The sequence below is a fragment of the Strigops habroptila genome, chromosome 10 (genome assembly GCF_004027225.2).
Source record: "Strigops habroptila isolate Jane chromosome 10, bStrHab1.2.pri, whole genome shotgun sequence".
In the NCBI taxonomy this organism is placed as follows: Eukaryota; Metazoa; Chordata; class Aves; order Psittaciformes; family Psittacidae; genus Strigops; species Strigops habroptila.
In genome coordinates this window covers 22,243,477-22,269,148 of record NC_046359.1, presented here as the reverse complement: position 1 = coordinate 22,269,148, position 25,672 = coordinate 22,243,477, and the positions used below count along the sequence as shown (strand labels likewise).

Here is a 25,672-nt window from a genome sequence, read left to right as displayed (position 1 = left end):
AACCTGTGTTCTTTTCTAGCTTCCTATTCTTGACAGTTTTTGAAGGATGTCTTTTGGTAGTTTCCTTTATCTCATTGCTTAACCATGCCAAATATTTCTGGCCTCTCTTTTTTCATAGGTAATACGCACTTGGTCCAAATATTTCCTGTGATATCTTTAAAAAAAAAAAAGAAAAAAAAATCTCATTATAGCTGATACCAAATGAGGCAACACTCTGCACATATGCCATGCATGATGAATGATTCTCTCAGTTCCACTGATAATCAGTCTGGTTTATCACGAACAGCAAAAAAGAAAGGTAAGAATCTTTGTCCAGTTAAGTGAACAGGTGTCAAATAAGTACAATTGAAAGATACTTGTTACCTGTATAACTGCCCCAGCCAAGTAATGGAGCTCCTGACCAGAAGAAAGCTGCTACCCAAATGAGAACCAGAGACACCGTTATGCTGTTGTTGCTAATGCAGTGACCTGCAATGGCATGGTTTGGTTAGAAAATAGGCAAACGTATCTCTGAAACCTAAATGCTTTCCTACAGCAACACCTAAAAAGGGAAATATAGCCATTTAAAAATAAGACAAAAAAAAAAAAAGCGTATTCGTAAGAAAAGCTTAAATATGAAGGCATCTGCCAGTCTTGTGCTCAAGACCATTTGTGAACACGTGAAGTGAATAGCTTTGAAGCAGGAGACAATATGTTTGTTGAACAGTGAAGAATTAGCAAATTCTACGTCAGACTTCTGTTTTGCCATTTTGTAAAAAGCAGGAAACAGTTGTATGTTAAGTTTTACGTAGAAACAAACAAGTTAGGTCTAAATTCAGAGGATTTTCTTATTAATTTCAAAGTTTTCCCTGTTACAAAAGATAAAATATATTAGACACTCAAATCACATTAGCCATTGGTTTTGGCTGTGGTGGAATTAATTCTCTTCGTAGTGGCTAGTATGGGGCTATGTTTTTGATTTGTGTTAGAAACAGTGTTGATAACTAAGGGATCTTTTCATTATTGTTGAGCAGTGCTTACATGGAGTCAAGGCCTTTTCTGTTCGTCACTCCACCCTACCACTGAGTAATCTGGGGGTGCAAAAGAATTTGGGAGGGGACGCAGCTGGGACAGCTGATCTGAACTAGCTAAAAGCAATATTCTATACCACAGAACATCATGCTCAGTATATGAACTGGGGGTAGTTGGCTGGGAGCCACCGATCATTGCTCAAGGATGGGCTGGGCATCAGTCAGTGTGTGGCTGACCAATTGTATTGTGCACCACTTGTGTTTCTTGGGGTTTATTGCGCTCTCTCTCTTTCCTGTTATTATTATTAAACTGTTCAATCTCAACCCATGAGTTTTGCCTTCTTCAGATTCTCCTTCCCATCCCACCGGAGGGGAGGTGGGTGGTGTGAGCAAGTGGCTGTGTGGTACTGAGTTGCCAGCTGAGGTTAAGCTAAAATATCATTCAGTACAAAATATTTAATCTGTCCTACTCTTGCCATACATTGTGGTTATTTCTTTGTATATGTGGGAAATACTTATGCATCAATGGTTAAGGTTGGAAAGGACCTTAAGGTCATCTAGTTCCAACCTCCCTGTCATGGGCAGGGATGCCTCATGCTATAACATGTCACCCAAGGCTCTGTCCAACACTGCCAGGGATGAAGCATTTACCACTTTGTTCCACAACATTTCTGAAAAGTTATACTGGGTAGTGGCATGTGGGGATGGAAGGCTGCTACAAAAGCTGGAGGTAAGATGTGCAGACTGAAAGTTTCCAGCACCATCTAAAGGAGTCCATGATTCCTACTGTGCACAAACCCTGGTAAAACACCCTGAAGAGCGAAAATGTTTGTATGTGTAGCAGCCTCCCGAACCAAGGCTCTTATCGACAACTGGAAACTTCATCCCAAACATCACAGAAGATGAAATTCATTGCTTACAGTAAGATCCAGACAACTTAGGTTGCATTTTGAAGACTACAGAGCGTCAGCAGGATGTGTAGTATCCTTTAGCACAAGGGTGAATTTAGCCCATGGTGACCAAAGTGTAGTAGTAATAATTTGGCTCTTACTGGGGTTAACCCTGAAGGATTCAGTGCAGACATATTTGTTATGTAAATGACTGTGTTATGTTCTGGTTTCCAATGCATGCAATTTGTATTTGATATAGCCTGAGACTGAAAGAAATACAGATTTACACAAGGCACAAAGCAGAACTGGACTTGCCTTTATTCCTTACCTTTCTCAGGATGGCAGCCCTTGATATAGCGAGTCACACTGATTACTGTAAGGGTATTAATGCTAGCCAGGCCAAACAGAAGTGTCAGAAAGCCATCAATCTGAAAAACAAAGCAGCACAGGATGTTCTTTTACTGCAGAGAGCTGAAAGTGAAAAGAACTACAGTGATTGCTCCTGTCATTTTCATGTTAATGCTCTCAAAATTTTTTCCAGAAACCCAGCTAGCAGGAAAATATAAAATGTCAGGTGCTGTTATCATCTATGGGATCAGTGAGCAAGTAAATGTTCAAAAATTATATAAGTGCTCTGTCATGTACGTAAAATAAACAAGCAAATGCACCCTTACATCTATATGCTTTCCCCAAAATGACTTGCCAAATGAAGGAGAAAAAGGTTGAACTGAAAGCAAGAAAAGCCCTGAACAGGCAAAAATGTACTGGATGCAGCTGCTCCACGTAGGCAAAACAAACATGCAAGCTGAACCCATGAAACCTAAGCCACAGACGAAAGAACATAGGAGGTAATAGGCTTGGCTGAGTGAGAGAAGCTTTTTGAATAATTAAATAAAACCATCCAAAGCTAAATCATTCCAATAGATTGAGTCTCAATGTTGGTGCTACTGATTGCCTCGTCACCACTTCTGACTGACACAGGCAGAGCCAGACAGCTGTGTAGGCTCCCACATCATCAGTATCTCAGTGATAGAAGCGCAGGATAATTACAACTCTGTTAGCCTCACTTACGGGTATAGGAAGGAAGTTGCTGCTGACTGTAGTGGAGATGGTGTAGCCATCTGCTAAGGAGCACTGTATGACTGCGAAACGATCCAGGCAAAACGCTGAAGGCAGTCCCTTTTTTTCTTTTTGAAAGTTTGCGATGATACACCAAGCCAGCCAGAGCAGAGGAGCACTTGGAGGTGCCAGTTTTACACCAAGGGAAGCAGGAATATTAAGCAACCATCTCTGGACTGTAACTTGGCATTCAAGTCGTAAAATTATCAGCAGAAAGGCACATCATTATTCTACAGGAACAACCTCTGTCTTTGTGTGAATGGGCACAACTCCACAGAATTCAGTTTATCCCAGCACTGAATCTGGGGCTTTAATCCAGGCTTAAAGCTGAGACCATGGCAAATTGTATAAATTGAATTGGGTGAAGGTTTAGGAATGGGCTGCTTCATCATTTCTTTCCCTGGTAGTTGTTTTTTTGCTACCAATGCCCTTACATTGACTCCATATACTTTTTTATGTCAACTTTTACCGACTGACCACATTTTAAATTCATGCATGACTTGCTACTACAACAATTTACATGCACCTGTGCCCCACCTACAATCAGCTCATGCTTGGGGTATAAACGCAACCATGTTTACACCAGAAAAAAAGACTTCCTTGGATGTCTCAGCTACTTGCTAGAAGCTGCATTTATCTGATTTTGGCCTGCTGTGTGCTGTGGAGATTGGTGAAATACCTGCATTTCACTAGCCTTATTGATGCAAACAGCTGCCACTTCTCCGTTTGCTCTAACAATGCTTCATAGATGAGGAAAACAGCGAGGCCAAGGACTACTGAGAAGCCAGGCTGCATAAGCTTAAGCAATTGCATTAGTTAGATTAGAAAGGAAGCAGTATTTCAGCAATTATGCAAATGAACACTTTGAAATTAAGTCTAAAGAGCTATGAGACTGAACACTGAAGAAGTAGGACAAGCTTCTCAGTGTGTCTCATAGCCCTCCTATAAACCTCACATTTTTTCTGATACTCATTGGTGTATCACCTGCAGATGTGACCATTTTTCTCCCAGCCCCCTTTCCCTGATGTCAGACCAAAGAGAGACAATTATATTGTGATCAGTTCAAACAACCCTTGAGCACACTTACAAGGGAGGAACGTGGGTCTAAAAGTACACTCTTGCCCTCTACCATTAAAGATGAAACTCTGTCATCAGAAGAAAAATAAGCCAAAATGTATTTTTTTGGAGTGGTGTCTTGCTAAATAAATAAATAAATTCAGTTTTACCTAAGTCAACATAGTTCACAGGACCAAGCCATTGTCAGTGCCATGTCTCGTTTATGTACTATTTCATAACAGCATTTGAGCAGACCAACATACTGTTGCTTCTACTAGTGTGGGGCTATCATCAGAAATTGGCCAGGGCCATAAGGTTAGCAAGTGGATGAAGTGGCAGCAGTCTCCTGGGGGCATCTGTGCTACTTGCCCCCATGCTAGGCACAGGCTCAGTAGTTTAGGAACAGCTGATGGGGTGAAATGCCAAGGAGGAGAGGGAGATCTGGGGATGACAAGAGTGCTAGGATGAAATAAATAAAGGAGGTAAATAAGGTGGCTCTCAAGCTGCAGAACAGCCCACACAGAGGCCATGGCATCTGGAACATTAAAACATGAGAGTGCATCCAACAGGGTTAGTGCTGCTTTGGGAGTAGGATCCTCAAACCAGCATCATCCCTGCCAAACTTCTATATCAGCAACGAGTTAGCTCTTGAGCCTAGTTATGCATATGCCATTTCCCAGCAAATCTATCCTTTATGCTGGTGTCACCTAGGCATATGTCTTCAGAAGAAAATGAGGGATCTTACTCTAGCTGTAGCCAACCTACTTCAAGCATACACCTCCTGGATATAGAAGCAAGATCTCTGCTGTTTTTTCTGCTCCTGAACAGACAACGCTCACTGTAGCTAGCAACCAAAGTGACTGCTTGGAACCCAAAGTAGTTAGCAACAGAAAAAAACTGCTTTAGCATAGCTCTGACTCCTATAGACATAGATATTAATATATGTAAGTAACAAAAATATACTCTCAGTCTTCTGCCTCTTTAAAGATATGTGGAATGACAGCCAAGGAAATACTAGAATAGTAGATAACATTTAACTGCTTCAGAAGATTGATTCTCTTCCCCTTCCTGGTTCTGGTTTTCATTTTCTTTTATCCTACCGCCCCATCCAGCTCTTTCCTTCCACAGGCATATTATTTCCTCCATTTCTGTGTAATTCAGTTTCGGCCTTCCTGTTGTTAATTACAATCAAAATCAGCAGTGTTAATAGGCAATAGTGAATTTTCACATAAACACAAAATTGGTTGTGTGGTAATTTTGATCCACTAGCTTTTCTTTATATCCATTAAGAAACAGGAGCAGATTAGCAGTTTTAAAAGCTTTTCTGTCAGCACTATGCCAGTATTACTCCCTTGGCTATATAGATACTCACAGAACTCGGTCATTATCTTTATGTTGCCTGGAAGCTAAGATACAACTGAAGAAAAGGCTATGTTTTTTCTGCTTTGTACTTGTGCCTGATTTTAAATCTCACTAATGTTCTTGGTGTACTATTTACAACCCACAATATATAAAGCTCCCACTGCATGCAAATTCGTTTCTTAAGCTTTGCTTCAACACAGGGAGAGTCAGGAGTCCCCAGTGCACTATTAAATTTTTAGCTATGAGCTTGGGTGTGCCCCATTTTTCCTAGTTTTAATACTTATGCATCCCTACTGAATCCATAAGGGTGTCTTCATTTAAAGCAGACAGAGTAAAATATAACCTATTGTTCTTATTGTTGGATTAATTAAGGTTTAATGGCACAACAGCAGATTGCCAGAATAGCTTTAGGCAATTTTTTAGGCAATTTAGGCTGAAGCATTGACCTCACCAGCCAGAAAGGTCGCATCGCTCCCTCCTCTGGCCGATTGGTGAATCTGTTGCAATTTCTCGAAGTTCACTTATTTCCCTTCAGAACCACAACGTCCTGTCTTTCTCTTGTATAAAATATGCGATAATATACGTGTAAAGAAAAAGATGAACTCTAAATAGGGATTATTTAAACTCGTCACAATAAATTCTCTCTGAATATTTCTTTGAATACAGATCAGATTATTGCAAGGTCATAATGTAAATAGATAATGGCAATAAACCTCCTGCAATCTCAAGAGACAAAAAATTACTTAAATCAATCTTTAAGAAATACATTTGGAAAAACAATTGTAGGTAACTTTGAATAGAGTATGTTTTAAAATTTAACAAATTCTTAAAGTTTGCAGTAATATTGCACTCGAATCTGATGACAGCGTAATTCTCCCATCCTCCAATATATCAATAACATGTCAGACTATAGTAACTCTTCTGTTAAATGAGAACTACCAAGATTTGTAATCAAAGTCAGTCTTCACACTATTTAAAACTCCTAATGCCTAGTGTTCCTAAAGCACTCAAATTGTTTCTTTAAGATTTCCTACGATACAAGAAGTAAAAGAGACTTATCGTTTACCACAGTTTCAACAATGCCTTTTGCTCATGCGACATTGCTGTTCTATGGTTGCATTCTGCCTTTTAAGATGTCTCAGCAGGCTTCAAGGGTAGCCCTTCTTAGAGGTGATGGCATTAACCCAAGATGGCACTTCATTTACGAATAAACAAGAGAACTGATATGTTACAGGATTAGTTTAAAATGTTAAGTGAGAGCATCAGACACTCCGTATTTTGCATTCACCAAGTGACTAAACCTTTCTGTTGATGGCATATATTTTAACGATAGGAAGAATATGAATGCAATGTTTACACTATACAATTATGTGCACAGATATGCAATTATACTAACTATACTACATATTTCAACATACATTTAGGGCCACCTATTAATATATACAGGTTTCGTCTTTAGTAATGTTAGGGGAACCAGAAAAAAATCTACTTGTTTGCTTGTAGTTATTTTAGGTTTATATATTGGGTTAATCAAATGAAATTAAATGTATACTTACTTTGGGCTGACTTTTAGCTATTAAAGTTTTAGCCTTCTCAGGTCACAATTTATACTCATAGTAGAACATGCCTCTAGCAACCACCACGGTTATGAATGTAACAACTCCACCAAGTGCACACAATTTAACAAATAGGTAGAAATTTCTTTCAGAATTCCCTTAGATTATGACCTTCTAATTAGATTATAATCTTACTTCAAGTACACCATCTCCACATGCTTGGGAGCACCTACTTTCTAGCTCTGGGTTGGTACTGTGGGACCATGGAAGGTTTTATATCTCTCCAGTCCACACATGAAGAATGAATGGGGAGGAAGTAACCAAGCATGTAGCTCATACCACTCATTGATCCAGATACAGTGGAAAGATTCCCATTTTCAGGTTAAATGCTGTATTACCATTGTCTTTCTGTAAATTACTGCACAGGGAAATTCAGAAGCACGAGATGTGAAACGCTAGCATTGCCCTCTGGGAACACCCATGCCACACTTTGTAAAACACTTTTCAGTGTGGCAAACTAAGCCAAAACTTCCCTCCACTTGGGTGATGTTAATTCAGAGCTTACTTGTTTATTGCTAGCAGCAACGTTAATATAAACAAAAAGATACACAGACAGATAAAAGAAGAAAACAGCCTCATGAGTTACCTGCCTCATATTTACATTTCCACAGAAAAGAAAGCTTGGCTCTGTGGCCTGTGGTGATCCTACCCCAGTAACAGAGATCCACTAACATCAAAGTCATGCTTTTTAGGGAAGTGCTATCTTTGCCTTTTCAGAATATCATGGTAAATGTTTCTGTAGGCTTACACATATCCCATGGGAAGCAGAGGCTGTTCACGGGCTGTTCACAGGCTCTGCAAGGACAGCCCAGAGATTACAAGTGACCCTCCACATTCTCCAAAGTACAATTGTCTGTGTTGTTTCCCAGGAAGAAGGAATCTGCTTACGTAGCCACCATCAGGTTAATACAAGGTCATCTCTGACTGCTGGCTGAATGCCTACCATGGAACTTATTCTTCTGCTCATAAAGCTCCTAAGCACAATGCAGGGCAGGTTGGTACCAACTCAGCCATTAAGGGGCCAAGACAAGAGCATGCTACGTTCCTGAAAGCCAGAACTGAATGGCTACTAGGAGATTTCCTTTTAGGTTGATGCTCTTGTCTCCTCTGTATCCTGTACCAAAATACCCAGAGAAACAGAAGATAACTGATTAATCTCAAGAAATTTCTTATAGTCCCTAAACTGAGAACGGGCTGTTAGGGCTTTCACATCACAACTGTGTACAGTAAGCTGGACTTCACAGCTCCTAACAGGAGAGTCACACACGTTGCCAAGGAGTCCTAGTAGCCTGGGGAGAGCCTGGAAGGAAGTGTAAAAGATACACACTATTCTTGGTCTTAAAGAGCTATCTGGAAAGCCAGTAGGTGCAATGTCCCTTCTGCAGGGACAGTGGTGTGGAAATCCTGGATGTCATGCCATATACAGCCCATTGCAAGCAACAGTCACCTTGTCATCGAGTCAGTCAGCACAGAATCTGGGTCAGGACACAAATTGCTTCCTACACACTAGCAGTATACTGACTTAATACATGTGAAATGGAAGATGAGTAAACATGAGGTAGGACTATTTAAGATACTTACAGATATTATGAGGGTGATATTTAAGTTTCATATGAAATTTAGGTTTAAAGTCAGTGAGAGGATGTGGCACACAAGGAAGAGCCAGTAGAACATGAATTGTTCAGCCCTGTGGTGAGAAGATCTTGAATTACAAAGGTAAGTAATAGCATTTTTTGAGAGAAAACTTTTAATCTCTTAGAAACACACATCAGCACAGAAGATGGAGGAAGGCTACTATTTTCCACATAAGGAAGCAAGAAAAGGATATTTCAAAGCGCTCTGGGAGAAAAGCTACTGCAGGAATCAAAGTTTAGGCTTTGGAAATTTCTGGTGCTGTAGGAGCACTATGAGACAACAAATGCCTTTTCCAGGCAGTAGTGTGTGGTTTGACGCAGTGCTTGGGTGGCATGGGAGGAGCTATGTCAGACTTGTTAAACAAGGAAACGGATAGTTTAAGCATTCATAATTTTTCAAGCACCAAATAGGCAATTTCCCTAATTTGTCTCAATTGGCTGCAGAAATAATAATTTACAGGAAAATGAGTGAGAATTGATGGCTAATGAAAACTGGCATAACTTCCATTCAGCCGCATTAGTTACACTGAAATGATCTTCTATGTTGCTAATGATTCTGTTTGTGCAAAGGCACGGTTTTTCCTCCCTTCCCTGCAGACAAAGTATTTTTCTCATTAAAATTTAGCTCACAGATGTCTACGTGAGTTTCTTTTACCTCTTTGACTGCAGTGTGCTTTTCAAGATTATATCAAGGTGGACCAGAAATAAAGAAACAGGGAAGACTAATACCTCTGTAACTTTTTTCAGTATCCAAATCTCAGTTATGCAAGGAAACAAGAATGAGAATATATTTTAGTGTTTATATTTGAGATATAACTTTTTTTTTCCCCCCAGAAAATCATATCTGGGAGAGGAAGACTTTTTTAGCACAGCACAGGCAAAGTAAAGGGCACTCTTTTTTTGATTTTGTTTTATAGATCAGTCTCCATATCCTACATTTCACAGCGAATCTGTGTGCTAAGGTGAGCTGAATACAGAGCTAACGTTGCACAGCTTTTCTTCAGCACCTTTAACACCTGTTTTATCTGTTAATGCTCTTAGTGCCAGTTCCACATTTTGATGTTGGGTTATTTTCGTCTTACTGAAATGTCAGAAATGATAAGCTATAATCAAGTAAAATCCCAGCAACAGCACACCACAGTACTGTGCTAGGATAGTCAATAACTATTATTTCACCCAGGTTTTACATTCAACTTAATTTCTTTTAGCATCTTATAGGTAGATAGCTAAACATTTTTCAACTAAGTAGACATTTCTGCACTATTACAATTTGAGACAAAAAAAAAAATCTGGTTTCTTCCAGCAAAGCCTCAATCTTAGAACTAAATGTTTGGACACAGTGATACTGCAAGACTCTCTACACCAAGCCAAGTCTGAGCTAGCTTCTTTGGTCTAGCTCAGTTTTTGGATTGAAAACCTCTGCCAAAGTTAGTCTGACACTGAAAGCCATGCTGAGGACAAATGTACTCCTGTAGCATGAGTTCTGGCTCCACTGCACGTAAGTACTAGTGAACTCAAGGTGTGTCTGCACAGACTGTTCCAACAGGGAGAGAGAATAGGAAAAAAGTGGAAGAACATTCAAGTACTCTCAGATGTGGGCAAAGACACTTACTTATAGCAACCATCACTACATCTCCTCATAGCTAGCTGCAGGGGAGGATGAGTGGGACCAAACCTTCATCTACGTCAGTGAATGTTTCTAGGGTTAAAGATGAACAGCTTGTGGATTTGCCTGGGTTTTCTTCAATAATCTCCCAAATACTAGGAAGTTAGGAGAAAGGAAGCCTGTTAAGTTTCATTTTGGTCCTTTCTATCTGACATTGCTTTTATTACCTGGTCATACTTACTGCTGAGCTACCACTGGTCAGTCATCTCACCCAGAATGTGATGGAATAATACCTACATACTACATACAGTAATACCTAAACACTGTCTTGGCATTTCCAAATGCATAAAATCACAAACTGAGTCAAAAGACTCAGTATTCTAGCTAAGCCAACAATTGCTTGGGTTTACCAGTTATATTAGATAGACAGAAATTAATGTCCTTCAAATCTACTCTATTTATAAAACAACATACCTGCCTTTAGGGTTTTTGATTTATCAGACAATTTATGGAACATTTTCTTATAAAAAGAAGGTATTAATCTTCTGTTTCCTCATCAGACAAGATTTAGCAATATTTTACAACATTTTAGTATATGAAAAAGAGATAAATGCATGTTCTAAGGAAGCAAATGTCATGAATAAAATATAAAAGAACTCATTCATGATTACAAGTCCTCCTCTCAAAACTTCTGAAAGGAGCCCATGTATGCTCATCTTACTGATCTCAGGATTTCCTACTGTTTAAATTTTCCTTTTGGTGTTTCAGATCCCCACCTCTAATTTTACAAAAGACAGACACTACTTCTTCTCCAGAAATGTCATACTAGACCTCTACACATTTAATAACATAAAAAAATGCTGGCTTTTTTATGTTCCAGTGAGAAGCAGTGACTGGAAACTGAATCTACAAAAGGGGGTAAGGTCAGCAACTTGGTCAGCTACACCACCATGATTTGGAAAAGTCTGCGAAAGTGCAAGAAATCACAGACATTTCCTTGGGCCACGTACTCCTCAATGGACATGCACCAAGTCTGGCACATCTAGAAAATTTTGGACTTCCTGGCCACTTCATGCTCTGTCAGGATGCATATATGTCACAGGTCTGGTGCTCTCAAGTGAACTGTGCATAAATGTGTTAGGGATAACCAAGTAAAACAATACATGCATGCAGTGTGGGGCTTATGGCTGGTCACTGCATTGCCAGTTGTTTCTATCCAGGGTATGCCAGAAAGAAATACAGAAGTGCTATTTATACATCAAAGCATTAAGCACTGCAGGATTCAAAACTAGGTTTCCTCACTGCTATCTAGTAAACCCAACCACACAGCGAGACGGTCATTTCTCAGTCTCTCTCCTGCTCCCCCCAGTGGCTTTACTATTCTGCACAGCACAAAGCAGCTTCAGCCAAAGAGGGTGAGGGCAGGTTCTTTCAGGCTGTCCCTTGGTGGGATGGCGAGGGCAGGCTGCAGGGACAGAGGCAGTGTGGGCTGAATCCTGACAGGCAGGCTACTCTGGTGCTCACTAATACCTCAAAGCTGAACAATTGTTGGGGTTTTTTTTGTTCCTCCTGAGGCTGTTTCTGTTCAGAGCTGAATCTGTTTGGGGATGCTCTGTCACCATCTGGCTGGCCAGATGGACTGGGGATACCCACACCGTTAGTGAGGTGAGTGCATCTGTGATAATAGCATCAGTCCGCATGTCAGTGGCAGCGGATATGTCTGTGATGGCACCATGACATGCAGATAACTACGTCTTCCTCTGTGCACGCAGCTGAGTTACATCTTATACATAAGAAACTGTTCAGAAATAATGTTTTTTTAAAGATGCTTATACCAACAAAGTGAGCACATAATAAGAGCAGTTAATTTTCTTGACCCTCATAGAAAAAAAAAAAAAAAAAGCGAATTAGTGGAAAAAAGTTTAAACTGAAGTACCAGGATTATGAAGGATTTCAAATTCTAAGGCACCCCACAGCCCACCCTTGGGTTTCTGACATGACTGCAATGCACCTGTGGGGATCAGAGAGGTTATAACCCTTCCCATATATTTAAAGGCTTCCTGAAGCCTGCATCATTTGTTTTTACCTCACGAAAGCCACGCTGGATGGGGCTTTGAGCAACCTGGTCTAGTGGAAGGTGCCCGTGCCTGTGGCAGGGGGGTTGGAACTAGATGATCTCTAAGGCCCCTTCTAACCCAAACCATTCTACGATTAAGAAATAGAAGGAAAACTTTCTGTTGGTTGATTAATAAAGTTTAGAAGAAACTGTGGTGTTTACCTGCAGGGAATTAATGTTTCTCTACATGTAAGAACATTTGTACATGTTATTTGCAGGTTTCAGTGAAAATTCTTATTCAGCAGAAGACGAGAATAAAAAACACATGGGAAGGACAAAAATATATCCTGAGGTAGCTTTTCAATAGAAATATGGTCAGTAGGGGAACAGATGGATCTTGGTCACTAGCTTACATTCCCTGACTTGAACTTTACTATATAAACTAGTTTACTTACTAATAATATTACCAGAGGCTAAAACAATTATGTGTTAGAGACTGGCTGTCCAGATCAGGACTAAAACACAGTGGTAGAGCAGGGAACGGATAAACAAGAAGTAAAAGCAGAGTCCAAAAGCCACTTTTGGAAAACAAAATCAGTACACAGCATTCAGCAGGGGCAGCATTTGTATACAGACCTACCACATGACCTCATTCATGAGAGGAGAGCTCTGTCAGACCTCCAAAGAGAAAAATAATGTTTGGCATGGGGAAGAATAGTGGCATTTCTTCCATTCAGAGGAGAAGAACAGGAGCACATATTCTGCCCTATTCATCAAGTGTGCTGTGAGCTGGTCCTTTTAGCTGGAGATGCATCTTTTGTTACAGAGCGTTTTCACAGACTAAGCTGTTTTGAAAGAGAAGTAGTATCTGCCTGTTTTCTCCCCACTCCCTCTAAGTGGGGCAGCCAAGAATGGTGAACCTTAATTTTGACAATGTTACCTGAGGGTACAGAAGGAGGCCAGAGACAGAGAAAAGGCAAATAGTTAGGTGGATTAAGTAAGGTGAGCTCATAAAATTTCTTCATAAACAGAAATGACAGGCTAGCTTGGGAAGATAAGGTTTCCCTAAGCATACCTGACAGCAGAAGCTGACTGATCAAATAAGAGCAAATGTGTAGTGAAATGGACAATGACAGAAAGCCAAATAAGTCCATCCTCTGGACTCAGCAAAACAAACCAAGTAAGGGGAAACACATGGGCCATGCTAAGGAGAGAGCCATGTTCATGTGTGCAACAGCTCAAATTGTCACCCCAGCTACTTGCAGAGGAGCTTGAGTGTGGTGAGGTGAACAAGAGACACTGACTTCAGAGACATGTGACAGAAAGCATGGTCTTTACCTTCCTGGCACCATGCTCCTCACTTCTTATGTTCCAGAAGTGAGATCCATTCTGGTAGGATTATGAATGTACTACATTTTATAAATAATAAAATCCAAGCAATCAAAACCCTACCACTGTTCAACATTGAACATTTTTAGAATGACCTTTGTGATGGCTGTCCACACACACAGAGAAACATTCGCATCTTTTTTATGCACAGAAGTTTTCCACTATTTCTGCACATATTCTTCCTAAACTCCAAACCACTCTACTTCTGTAAGTTTCTTTTTCATCACTGGCTTCTGTTTTGTCAAGCTTAATAATCAAGAAGATGGATGTCAGGGTTTAAAAATGTTTCTGAGACACCCCAACCCACCCAACACAGAACAAAATTTTGATGGAAACAGGAATCCTACACGATATTCTCTCAACAAGCCACAACCAGCTCAACCACTCAACAAGTCACAACCGGTTCAAACTATTAATTCAGAGTACAAAATGGCTTTTCTGGGTTACCGTTAATACAGTATCAGTTTCTATTTGAAATGATAAATGTTAACTTTTACAGTGGATTACCAAAGGAGAAACTTTAACATTTTGTAAATCAGAGTCTTTAGAAAAGCCAATGCATTATTAATGTCTTCAAAAAAATCTTCGGATCTCAATACCTTAAAACTTTTCTTGATGTCCATATTTTACAAATGAATTATGTTTAAAACTGGAAGATCCAAATAAGATTACTTAACGCACCCTGACCAACACACTACCTGGTACCCCAAAAATATTACTGACTGCTTCTCTCCTTGTAAAGTCACTTCAAGCACAGCAAGATTAAGCTCACCTCCATCACATTAAATTCAAGCACACCTTTATTCCAGTCTCTCTACATCTAAAAAAAAAAAAAAAAAAGCCAGATCATTTTAACAAGACTCTAAATAGCTCGGTCAGCCAAAGAGGGACTCCCAGGCAGAGGAACCACGGAAAAAAGCTGTAAGGCTGCTGACAGAAGACTCCCATGCAAACCAAGAGATTGATTGTGGACATAGTGTGCCATGCCATGTCAACCCCTGCATATGCTGTTTTTTACAGCACAAAAAAGGAACCACAGCATATATGGGGCTCTGGAAGAGCTTGGACTGAGAAGGCAAAACAGGTCATTAAACATTACCTCTTTCAACCTGATAGTTGTAAATGTTAAGCTATACCTGACCTTGGTTCAGGATTTCACACTGAATGGCTTGCCCTGTCTTACATAGGATGTCCACAGCAAAGCTAGAACTGACCTTGGAGATCCAGATTTCATCTTTCCTTTCTTAAGCACAGTTCTAATCTTCTTTGAAACAGGGTAAAACATGAATCTGTTTAATTCTGAGTGTGGGTGTGAATTTTACAGTTTGCAGTTATGTCTCTGTTTATCTGATGACTTCAAAGGTTTCCATCAAAAAAAAAAAATTAGAGATGTCCTCAAAGTTTCTCCTCAACAGACCTTAGATAGTAATTGTAGGTGATCTCATTAAAGAAATAGTGTGGTTTTGCTGAGAAGACAGTTGGCTTCATTTTGATAAATTCTTTTCTGCCAAATAGCTATAGACATACATTTTAAGCAAAAATAACAATTTTTCAGATGTGGCTACAGCTCCTACATTAATCGGAATCTGAGGGAAGTCTTTCTCTGGGGAAACTGAACCTTTCTGTTGAAAAGGAGGGGACATGAGCTATAAAAGCTCTTTCATCTATGTTGCATAATTGTTCAACTTTTTTACATTGGGAAAAAAAACCCCAACAACAAGAAAAAACCCCCAAGAAAATACGATTATTTCTCTCTCCCTTTTTCTTCATCATGATCTTTCTTACACCTTGCCATGAGCTATCCTGTCATTTTCAGATTTTGATCCCCTCATGAAACAGACACGCTAAGTATAATCTTTCTCACAGAGGTTACTGAAAGCACCAGGGAGCCAGGCTTGTGTCTATCTATCCATGAGATGTGTTTATATTCTGACTATGCAGGTGTGTTTCAGAATTAACCCCAATAACATTTTCTGAGTTTTCCAACAAAAAGCTGCCTTCGAGTTCAGCGATGACTGCGCCATAAAGTTAAGTCACTCATCGTACCACAGGCAACAAACCAACCAAGAATTAGGGGTAAGATTGAAAAGTTACAACTGATCTAGTACAAGAAGATGTATGCTAAAATATATGGGTATACCCATATTCTGCATGGAGGCTTTGCTCTACATGCCTTGCCAAGGAGGAGTCTGTATTGCTTTAAGTCAAATGTTAAAGAGCAAACAATCAGGTTGACTTCAGAGGGGCCGAAAACAAATGCAGCCTGCACCTTAGCTTTACAACATGAGTGGGAGCTATGACATGAAGTAAACTCCCAAACAAATAGGAACTATTGCAAATAGACAGAGAAAAAAAACCACTGAAAATTGGTCGAACACTGGTCAAATGCATAGATTTATGGGTGTAACAGAAAAGAACACTATCCTTTTGGAAGGTCAGTCAGTACTTCTTTCCACTCTTTTGGACCTGTCTGGTTATTTATATACAGCATATACACACAAATAGCTACACCTATTTTGTCTAATTAAGTGCAATCCAGTCTTACCTGGCAAGTCCATATTGATGTGATAATGAAGCCATCATCTCTGAAGACATTGAAGATTTCAATGATCCCCCGTGAATAACCAAACACAGAGATGCTAGCATCTGACACTGCCAAGTTAAATGTGAGGTAGTCAGTGGGCTGCAGAAGATGTCTTTGTTTATACAGAACAAAAATCACAATACTATTTCCAAACCAGGACAGCCAACCTGGAAAAAAAAAATATAAAAAAAAAAATCCATGAATCAAAAAGCAAATAAAGCAAGAAGCAGTTCAGTACGTAAATGTGTGATGTCTCTTCTTTTTGTTCCATTAGAAACATATTAAACCAGATTATTCATTGGAAAACCTATGCATGAAGCCTTTTTAAGTAGCTGGGTACATTTCAGAAGCAGGAATAAGTGAATAACACTGGCAATAAAACAGAACAAACATGAAAAGCTGCTGCTGCATTTGTCAAAGATCCACCATTTAAAGGCCTAGAGAAGGTTGGGTTTTGTTTCTTAACTAGATAGATTAAACTCATGAAATGTAACAGCTGGGAAAAAAAGGAAAGAGGAAAGATGGGCAGAGTCGAGCAGAGACTACAAACAATCTGCAAAAGCTGCAGCCATTTAGGTGCATTGTATGCAACAAGGGACATGGAAAGTTCATACACATAGCTAGAGAGCTGCTTTACCAATCCTCTCTCTTGAAGTGCAGCTAATAAGATTAAGTTTCTTCTCTTAGAACAGTCTAGGATCTCCTTGCGGCAAAGCTGATAGGAATATTTTTCAGTTATATACCTGGTAATTTATATGAAGAGAACATTTAGAACAGACCTTTTGAAAGCTTTAAAGTCCTTATTTATTTTTAAAGAAAGATGTGTTCTCTCTTACTGTCCAGGGAGATGCCTGACATGTACATATCTAGTTACATGAAGAAAATGAAAGGGGGCTATCTGTAAATCTGATAAGAGTCAGCCACTTACTTGTTGGAGAGACCTGGAGTTTCCAAATGTGCATGGCTATTGACCCACCCATCAGTGCAAGACCGTGGTACTATGCATCCCACTTTTTGGAATGATGTAGACATGCAGAATCAAATGACTTCTAACAAAATGTTTACTCTTAAGCATCAGGCTCAGTATTGAAAATGGGGTTTAGCCAGTGAAGGGGATGGTTCTGGGGCCGCTGCTGGAGTGGGGCAGCAGGTTGGGCAGCACCAGCTCCCCATTGTCTCTTATTTCTACTCCAAACCAGCTCTGCCACTGCTGACATAGGGGGCCTCACTTCACCTTGGTAACTTTAAGCAAAGCACTACCTCCTTTGAGTGCCTGCAGCATGATGGCATTGCGCAGCATCTCTGGATATTCAAAGGAGTTCACGAGATGAAAGATGGCTGATAGGTTTGATGTTGTAGCAAGAGGGCAGCTGCCTTCCCCCAGGAAGCATCAACAACCCCATATGTCAGGAACCCAGCAGTTTGCTGCTGGGCTACCTCAGCTTGGAAGGGAGGGGAGGAAACTGTCTCTGAATGTCCAGGCTATCCGGGAGTCTCATGGGCTGAAATGCCAAAGCAAGGTGCTTATTCTCCAAACAGAAAGGCTGGGTACTTACCAGCCAGTGAGGTGTTCTGGGTAGTCTGGAGCGGGAAGGGAGGTGGTTGATGGGACAGCACTATGAACTACTTTTTCTGCAAAGCAATTTCCTTTTAATAATTTCTCTTGGCAAAATTGCCAGGCTGCTGATGCTCTGGCTTGCTGAGCAAATGCACGTAATTTACTAAAGAGCTTTTGAACTGGGAAGACATGACGTGTTGGTGTATGGTATTAATCAGAAATAGTCTCTGCTGCAACGATACGCTGAAATACATACATATATTTTATATATATCTTGTTATAAGGATAAGATCAACAATAATAAATACAACTTATTCTGGTCACTAGGTGACAATGTTTCTTAATCACATTTCATTTCGAATGGCTGTATGCACTTAAGTCAGGAATTGTTTCTGACTTCTGTCTGAGTCTAGGTATTATAAATAGACAGAGCAGGGCATGGAGGATGGCAGCTTTGAGAATGCATTAGGGTAGTCTGCAATGCAAACATGGTGGTTGTGTTGCTTCTGTATGTCAGCTCTACCTTCTGTAAGGTAAGATAGTTTTCAAGGCAGTAGACATGGAAATATTTTCCCTGTCAATATGAAGACACAGTGCTTTTAAAATGTCAGACAAAATAAAATGGCATCTCCTTTGTAAACAGCAGAATTTTGTCAACACAGTGTATTGGGTAAGAGGGCTACCCTTAAAGCGTAAGACACATGTACTTCGTGGGAACATGTAGAGCCAATTCCCGCAGCCTGGAGGGTAAGGGAGTTTTCACTTAAAGTATCTTAAGGAAGAAATTAAGCAGAATGTCATGTAAAACCACAATATACTTCTTAGATGGAGGTGACAGAGACACAGTATTTGTGAAAATTTTTTGGAGCTCCATTCATACAATGAGATTGGGGATGAGGGAAGCACTGAGGAAGATTAGTTTACAGAGCAAGTATGATTTCTGCAGGTAGGCACAATCCTTTCAAACAAAACAGGTGGAGAACCTGAACGGGCTTATCCAGTCACTAAAATGTCAGATCTGTCTGGGTAGTAGACCATATTAATACTGCGATAAAAAACCTGGAGGAACTTAATTCTCAGTAAACTGCAGAGTAACAAAAACAGTGGCCTAACCAAAAAAACACCTCAAACCAAACATCTTCCCTCCCCCAAAACCTGACAGCACGACAGGCAAAAAGGTTGAAAACGTAATGCAGAGGAAGCACAGCAATAGCTCTGACACTCGCAGAGAGGGCAGGGATCTCTTCAACTGCTTTGCAGGCATTATGTGCCTCAGGGTAGATTGAGGCAGATCGAGAGCCCAGAGAGAAACCTCTGGATCTTGAAGTGCTGTAAGACCTTGGTATCATCAGGTGGCATCTCAATGAAACAGAGGATAGAAAAGAAACAACCGAGGGATCTAGTTTCACTTTTCTTTCAAGCTGCCAGCAATATTCATTCACAAGAGTATACAAAAGAAATAAAACCCAAACCCCAAATCCAACCCCAGCATCGTAAGATAATCCTGGTGAGAAATGACAGGTCAGAGGTCAAAATGTGGCTGAGAGAGAAAAAACAGCAGATAAGAAGAAAGTGAACACTTCCATCCAACATAAGGTTCAGAGAGGAATCACCACATTTTCTTCATTGGCTGTAATGCTGTCTGATATGGGCTGCTCATGAAGAGATGGTGGCCCTTCTGAAGTGGCAAAACACACAGATAACATATAATTACTGAAGTTTTTTAACACAAGGCAGGACTGAGAATAGCTACTATGAGACTGGCAGTATCATGGAATCATAGAATGGTTTGGGTTGGAAGGGACCTTAAAAGATCATCTAGTTCCAACGCCCTTGCAACGGGCAGGGGCACCTTCCACTAGATCAGGTTGCTCAAAGCCCCACCCAACCTGGCCTTCAACACTGCCAGGGATGGGGCACCCACTTCTCTGGGCATCCTGTTCAGTGTCTCACCACCCTCATAGTAAAGAATCTTTTCCTAACATCTAATCTAAATCTCCCCTCTTTCAGTTTAAAGCCATTCACTCTTGTCCTATCCCTACATGCCCTTGTAAAAAGTCTCTCTCCAGAATTCTTATAGGCCCTCTTTAGGTATTGAAAAGCTACCCTAAGATATCCCCTGAGCCTTCTCTTCTCCAGGCTGAAAAGGACCAGCTCTCTCAGCCTGTCTTCATAGGAGAGGTGCTCCAGCCCTCCAATCATCAATTAAATGTGTTGATAAATGCTAAATATTGAACAGCTAAGGAATCACCTTATTCCTTTGGCACCCACAGAAAAGTACTTGGCATCACATTTGCAGGCACTGAGAGTTAGAAGGAGTAGGATGGACAGCAATATTCAAAATGTTGTATTGCCCTTATATAATTCAGTAGTAACCCTTGCCCTAGAATAATTCCCCCTAATAAAGCATTTAAATCCACAGATGTCAAAAGTGCTCCACAAAGGAAGCTGGTGCTGTTATCCATGCTTTCCAAGGGAGGCACAAGAAGGCTGCCAAACAAGATGGTGGTAGTCAGGAACCAAAACCCTATCCTGTATCTGCATGCTGTCTGCCAGCCTGTGCAAAGAAAGCACTGACAAAGCAGCCAGCAAGAATGACTAAAGATATTGAAAATCTTTCTAATGGAAGTGACTGAGAACAGAGATTGTTTAACTTTAGGAATAGCTAAGAGGGCGTACAACAGTTTTACAAAAGTTTCTTCCAAATCACTCCAGACTGAGCATCCATTCCCCTATTTTTCTATCATGTACCTGAGATGGTCTTTGAACAAACAATAAACACCTACGGCTGCATGCAATTTCATTGTTAACATTCAATTTATGTTTTGCAGAGTTAAATTTGGTACAAGGGAACTGATAGCTCCAAGCCAGTCATCCAATAGATGACTGCATCTGTGCCCAGATAAGACAGGTTATTACGCTTTGTACTTAAACTTATTATTAGACATTGTTGCATGGCCTTTACTTGTAAAGCCTGACAAGAATGAATTAGAAAAATGGGTGTTATGGCACACCCATCAGCAGTTTAAAATATGCAGGGACCTTTAAATGGACAATTTCAATAAATGAGAGCAAAAGGTGAAGGCTCAATGTCACAAGACAAGCTACGCTTTCCCTTCAGCAAATAACCTTATCTCTAGGACACAAATTGGATTGAGTATCTAGATATAGAGCAGGCATGAATGAATTACTGATTTAACTACCTACACACAAGCATAAATGTCTATCTGAAGAGGCCTGCTGTAAAAGATTTTCAGACTAGAAACCTTTATTTAAAACAGGGATAAAATCTAGGGAATTTGCAAAGCTGTCATTAACTATTGCAACTGTGAAGTGAACCTGCTCCACTTTTAGTCTTCACTGCTAATTATACATACACATTATCTTATCCAGGGCATATTGCCCATTTTGGCAGGAAGGAGAAGAGTCATCATGTTTTAGACTTGACAAAGTGTGGAGAGATTAGTTTTTCAATAAATGCAATATTTTTGTGGATGAATGTTTTGCGAATAGCTTGTTTCCTTTCCCACCTTCTCAGATTTATCTGTCAAACAATGTCCCAAAATAACACTCACTCTGTCACTTGTCAAATAACAGTTTACTTTTACGATGTGGAAACATGTGCAATTTAAACGCATCTTTGGGTCCTGTGGTCTGTTCCAGTTTTCTAATGGGATTGGTAATGCTCTCAGTACTGCTTGCTGATATAAGCACTCACAAAAAGTCAAAATCTGTTTTCTAACAAATAATCTCCTACTGACTTCAAGTTTCTTTCATGCCAAGCATTTACTCTAACAGTCCCAGTTAACTGTGATAATAGAGAAAATGAGCACAGAACAAGTTGTGTATAAATGCAGAAAGGAACAATTTACTTAGAAATTCCAATCAGTGGTTATGAAGAAAAAAATGTTTATCTTTTTCCCCCAGGTCTACGTTTGACATAGCCAGCAGCTGTGGATAGGACTTTTAAATTGCACCTAATAATTTAAACTATACAAGGATTTTTCATGGTACTATGCCACTTAGGGCATAGGCAAAGAGATGTAATGCTAGCAGGAGGAGAAGCTCCCACTTGTCTGTCAAAGACAGTTCTGAGCTCATGGAAGGGAAGGATGGAAACAGAGCATTGCCTTCAGAAAGGGGATTCTGAGGCAGCTGACCTAAACCAGTAGCTGCTATCACCTGCAGGTGATACAGCCTGACTGGAGTATGATGTATACCACACCCATCAGTGTCTTGTCTGTCACATATGACATCTGCCCTACCTGTGATGTGAGAATTTCCAGAAGGGGACATGTAAAGAGGCCTCATCTCAGCAAAAGGTGTTAGACCATGGTTCTTGGATATTCACATCCTCCGTCAAGATGTGCAACTGTGGGAAGACTTGGCCAAAACCCAAAAAGTTTGCTTGGACTTTATCATGAGAAGGTGAAGAGATTCAGAGGAAATCCATCTTCTGAGTAAGTGTTAACACCAATCATATACATCCCTTTGGTGTTGGAAATGTTCATCAAAATTGGCAAAAAAGTGCACTGGTGTACTTAGATTCAAAAGAGAAGAAAACACGTAGCAGTGACAGAAGTATAATCACTGAAGCTGTTTTCCAAGGCAACAAAACCCGAAAAGTAATAAATACGAACATCTTTGGGACTCTGTGTAAGGAAGTACCCACAGAATACTGCAAATGCAGATTGTCTTTCCAGACCCCTAAAGAAATGCAGGTAACACATGGAGTGGCCTTTGTCCTGCTGCCAAAAGGGCAAAAGGGCGTCTGTGTAACAGAGTACTTTGTTCTGCTACATCTCTGCTTCCCAGATAGGCTGAGATATTGGTGTACATAAAACTAATAGCTGGAAATTGTTATGGTTGGTGCTTTCAGAAGCGAGGCAGTAGACCTTTGAGGAGTAAAAGACATGAGGTCTGGTTATATGTACTGCACAAGAAATGCAACTCGAGTCTTGAATCTGGAGGTAAGTTTCAAGAACAGCAGCCATGACATGCCAAGCACTCATAAGCTTGGCAGAAGGATCTGGAGCAATCAAAACCTAACAGACAACCTAAAAGCTCAGGCACATAGGTATTTTAAAAAGTATTTGCTAGATGTCGTGACACCATTAGGAAGCAGCAAACACCTCTGTTGGTCAATTGATGGAAGGAGCTTGATCTACCAGTGTCATGCAGAGGCAACACTAAGAGGGATCAGTAGAGCTGGGGAAGCATAAATATTAATGTGAATGGTGATGGCAAGACCTTGCTTGGATGCAGCATTCAGCCCTGGCTATAAGTTGAAAAAAAAGTGTCCAGGATGTAAAAGACAGTGTAAAAGGTGATATGCTGGGATGACAGGGGAAAAAATATCAATATTATGACAGGAGCTAAATAAATTATATGTATAGTAAATATATATAACTATATATATCTAAATTATAATTTAAAAACTCCTAAACAACCAAACTAAAAACCAACAACACTTGCTTAACATAGGAATGCAAAGGTTGATTACAGGGTATGATTACTCCTTCAGGAACACAGATTGGCTGTAGGACGTTAATTGCAGGCAAAAAAAAAAAAAAAAAAAAGGAAAAAAAGAAAAAAAAAGAAAAAGAAAGTAAAGAAAAAAGAAAAAAAAAAAATTAAAAGGAGTGACAAAACAAGTATAAATTTGATGTGATCACTTTAGCTAAGTGTATATGGAAAGGCTCCTACCCAACAGAGAACCAACACAGAAACAACATCAGGAACAGGCTGTCAATCAGAAAAGTGGTAGCAATGCCAAAAAAACCCTAGCCAGTTATATGCCAGAGCATAATAGCTTCGTAAATGAGATTATACCTTGTCACAGCAGGCGACTGGCCTTGCTGACCTAAGATGCTCTTTCTAGTCTTAAGTGCAACTGATTAATTCATTAGCTGATGATGCAGCCATTTCCCAGCCATTCATGAAGGGATACGCAGATGTGAACAGATTGGGGATAAATTGGAACAAGTCTGATTTATCTTATGGCCACTCTTCTAATTAAGTCTCCTAAGACAGAAGCCATATATTTTTCTACTAGAATCTCTGTTTTTATTCTAAACACAACTTTTTCCTCCCTAGTTCTTATAGGTAAAAATCATCTCATGTAAACTTATAAAAATACTTAGCATTTTATATTGTAACTTACGTAGAACTTTCTCAAGGACAAGCTGAGGGCTAGTAAGCTACTTGAAATATGTAATAAGCTTAGAAAAAGAAAAAATCTGTTTAATCATTTAAAACCAGAAATATTTTTGTATATGCTCCTTAGAAAAACAGATTTAATAATTCTTATGTTTTCCTGTAACATCCCGTGAGGAAAAATGGTTGGAAATTTTGATTACCTAGCAAACATGCATTCTTTGGAATTTCATAAAGTTTCCTTGTACCCTGCAATGAGTCTGCCCCATATAGACAATATCTAAACAACCAAATCAAAATTGCATTGGGATTAAAGTGAATTCATATTGGGTGCCATTTTCAAATCCTTATTATACACTTACAATAGCTGCCTTGCAGCAAGACCAAAGTAAACATACAATATTGTGGCTGCTAACACAGCACAGGCTGCTAACATACTAATGTTCTAGTATTTAGATCTTTCACAGCTTCTATTTGAAGAAGTTAATTTCTATGTGCATCAAATGTTTAAAGTAAGAGCAGTACAAATAGTTGAAAAAAAGTTGAAAACATTTAAAAAGAAGTTGTAAATACAGAAACATACTTTCTGTCTGGAGGAGGTAATTGTAGGACACCAACGAACCATCAGCAGTCAATACTGGAAATCACAGAACATTAATTCAGTGCTACCAAGACATGAGAAGACACAGAAGTATCACATACTTCTGATAAGGTACTTTTAAAATCTTCCTACATATTAAGTTTAGTGAACATTAAAGTTTACAGGCTTGACTACTTTTTTTTACCCCTCAAGATTTCTGCATTGATTACTAATCTCCTTTTAACAAAAGAAAGCTATACCTTTTTGGTCTTCTAATAGCTGATGAGTTGTATTTTCTAACATCCTGTTCCATTAGCAACGAAACCCAAATGAATCACTTTGAACATGACACCAAACTCTACTTAGGAGCTTCCTTCCACACCCAAGCTGAGCACATACCTAAAGCCAGCAGGTAGAAACCTATGATAGTCTCTCCTTGCTCTGTAACAGCTGCCTCTCTGCTCAGAAAACTGATGTTGTTGTTCCTCCAGGGTGCCTGTGAAGAAAACTGGACAGACATTTTCAGCGGAGATTGTGACCCAGAAATTGCCCTTTCCTCAGTATGTCCTGGTTAAATGAAATGGTTGCAGCCTTTTCCTTAGTTTCTGCTCCCTGTATCCAAAGGAGCTCTTCAATGAGACTAATGATCTAAAGAAGGAAATCTCAAGGGACAGGAGCTTTGCAGCCTTCTGACCTGTTCTTCTTCACTAATCCTATCTATTAATACAGTTTGTGAATCTGTGGCCAGCCCAAGACAGCAGATTTCCTTATATCCTTATTACTGCTACATGCAGAGATCTTTAATGACAAGTATGTATCTGACAAAAAGAAAACTTGCTTTAAAACAGGGTGATACCACATAATCTCCAGGCTCACAGGCACACCCACAGGGTACATATCGATATGTTGCCAAAAAGCAGTACTTTTGTCTTTTTGTTTTCACAGAAGACCAGTAGGGGTTTAGTTCAAATGAAATTGATGAAAAATCTTATACAGATTAAAATAAATTAAAAAAACCCCAAAAACCAAACAACAACAACAAAAAAAAAAAAAAAA

At 39.7% G+C, this 25,672-nt stretch overlaps 1 protein-coding gene across 1 annotated transcript in view; it reads right to left on the bottom strand.

Annotated features, from left to right (window-relative positions):
* The window catches only part of LOC115613440 (opsin-5-like), a 30,351-nt gene extending 5,073 nt beyond the window's left edge, over positions 1 to 25,278 (bottom strand). Inside the window, exons 1-4 of the mRNA XM_030498824.1 lie at positions 25,016 to 25,278; positions 16,284 to 16,489; positions 2,229 to 2,328; positions 364 to 468 (exon numbers count right to left, since the gene is read on the bottom strand). Of these exons, the coding sequence (XP_030354684.1) occupies positions 364 to 468; positions 2,229 to 2,328; positions 16,284 to 16,489; positions 25,016 to 25,136 (532 nt within the window). The 5' untranslated portion in view covers positions 25,137 to 25,278. The remainder of the gene's footprint in view (positions 1 to 363; positions 469 to 2,228; positions 2,329 to 16,283; positions 16,490 to 25,015) is intronic.
* Positions 25,279 to 25,672: the final 394 nt, after the last annotated feature.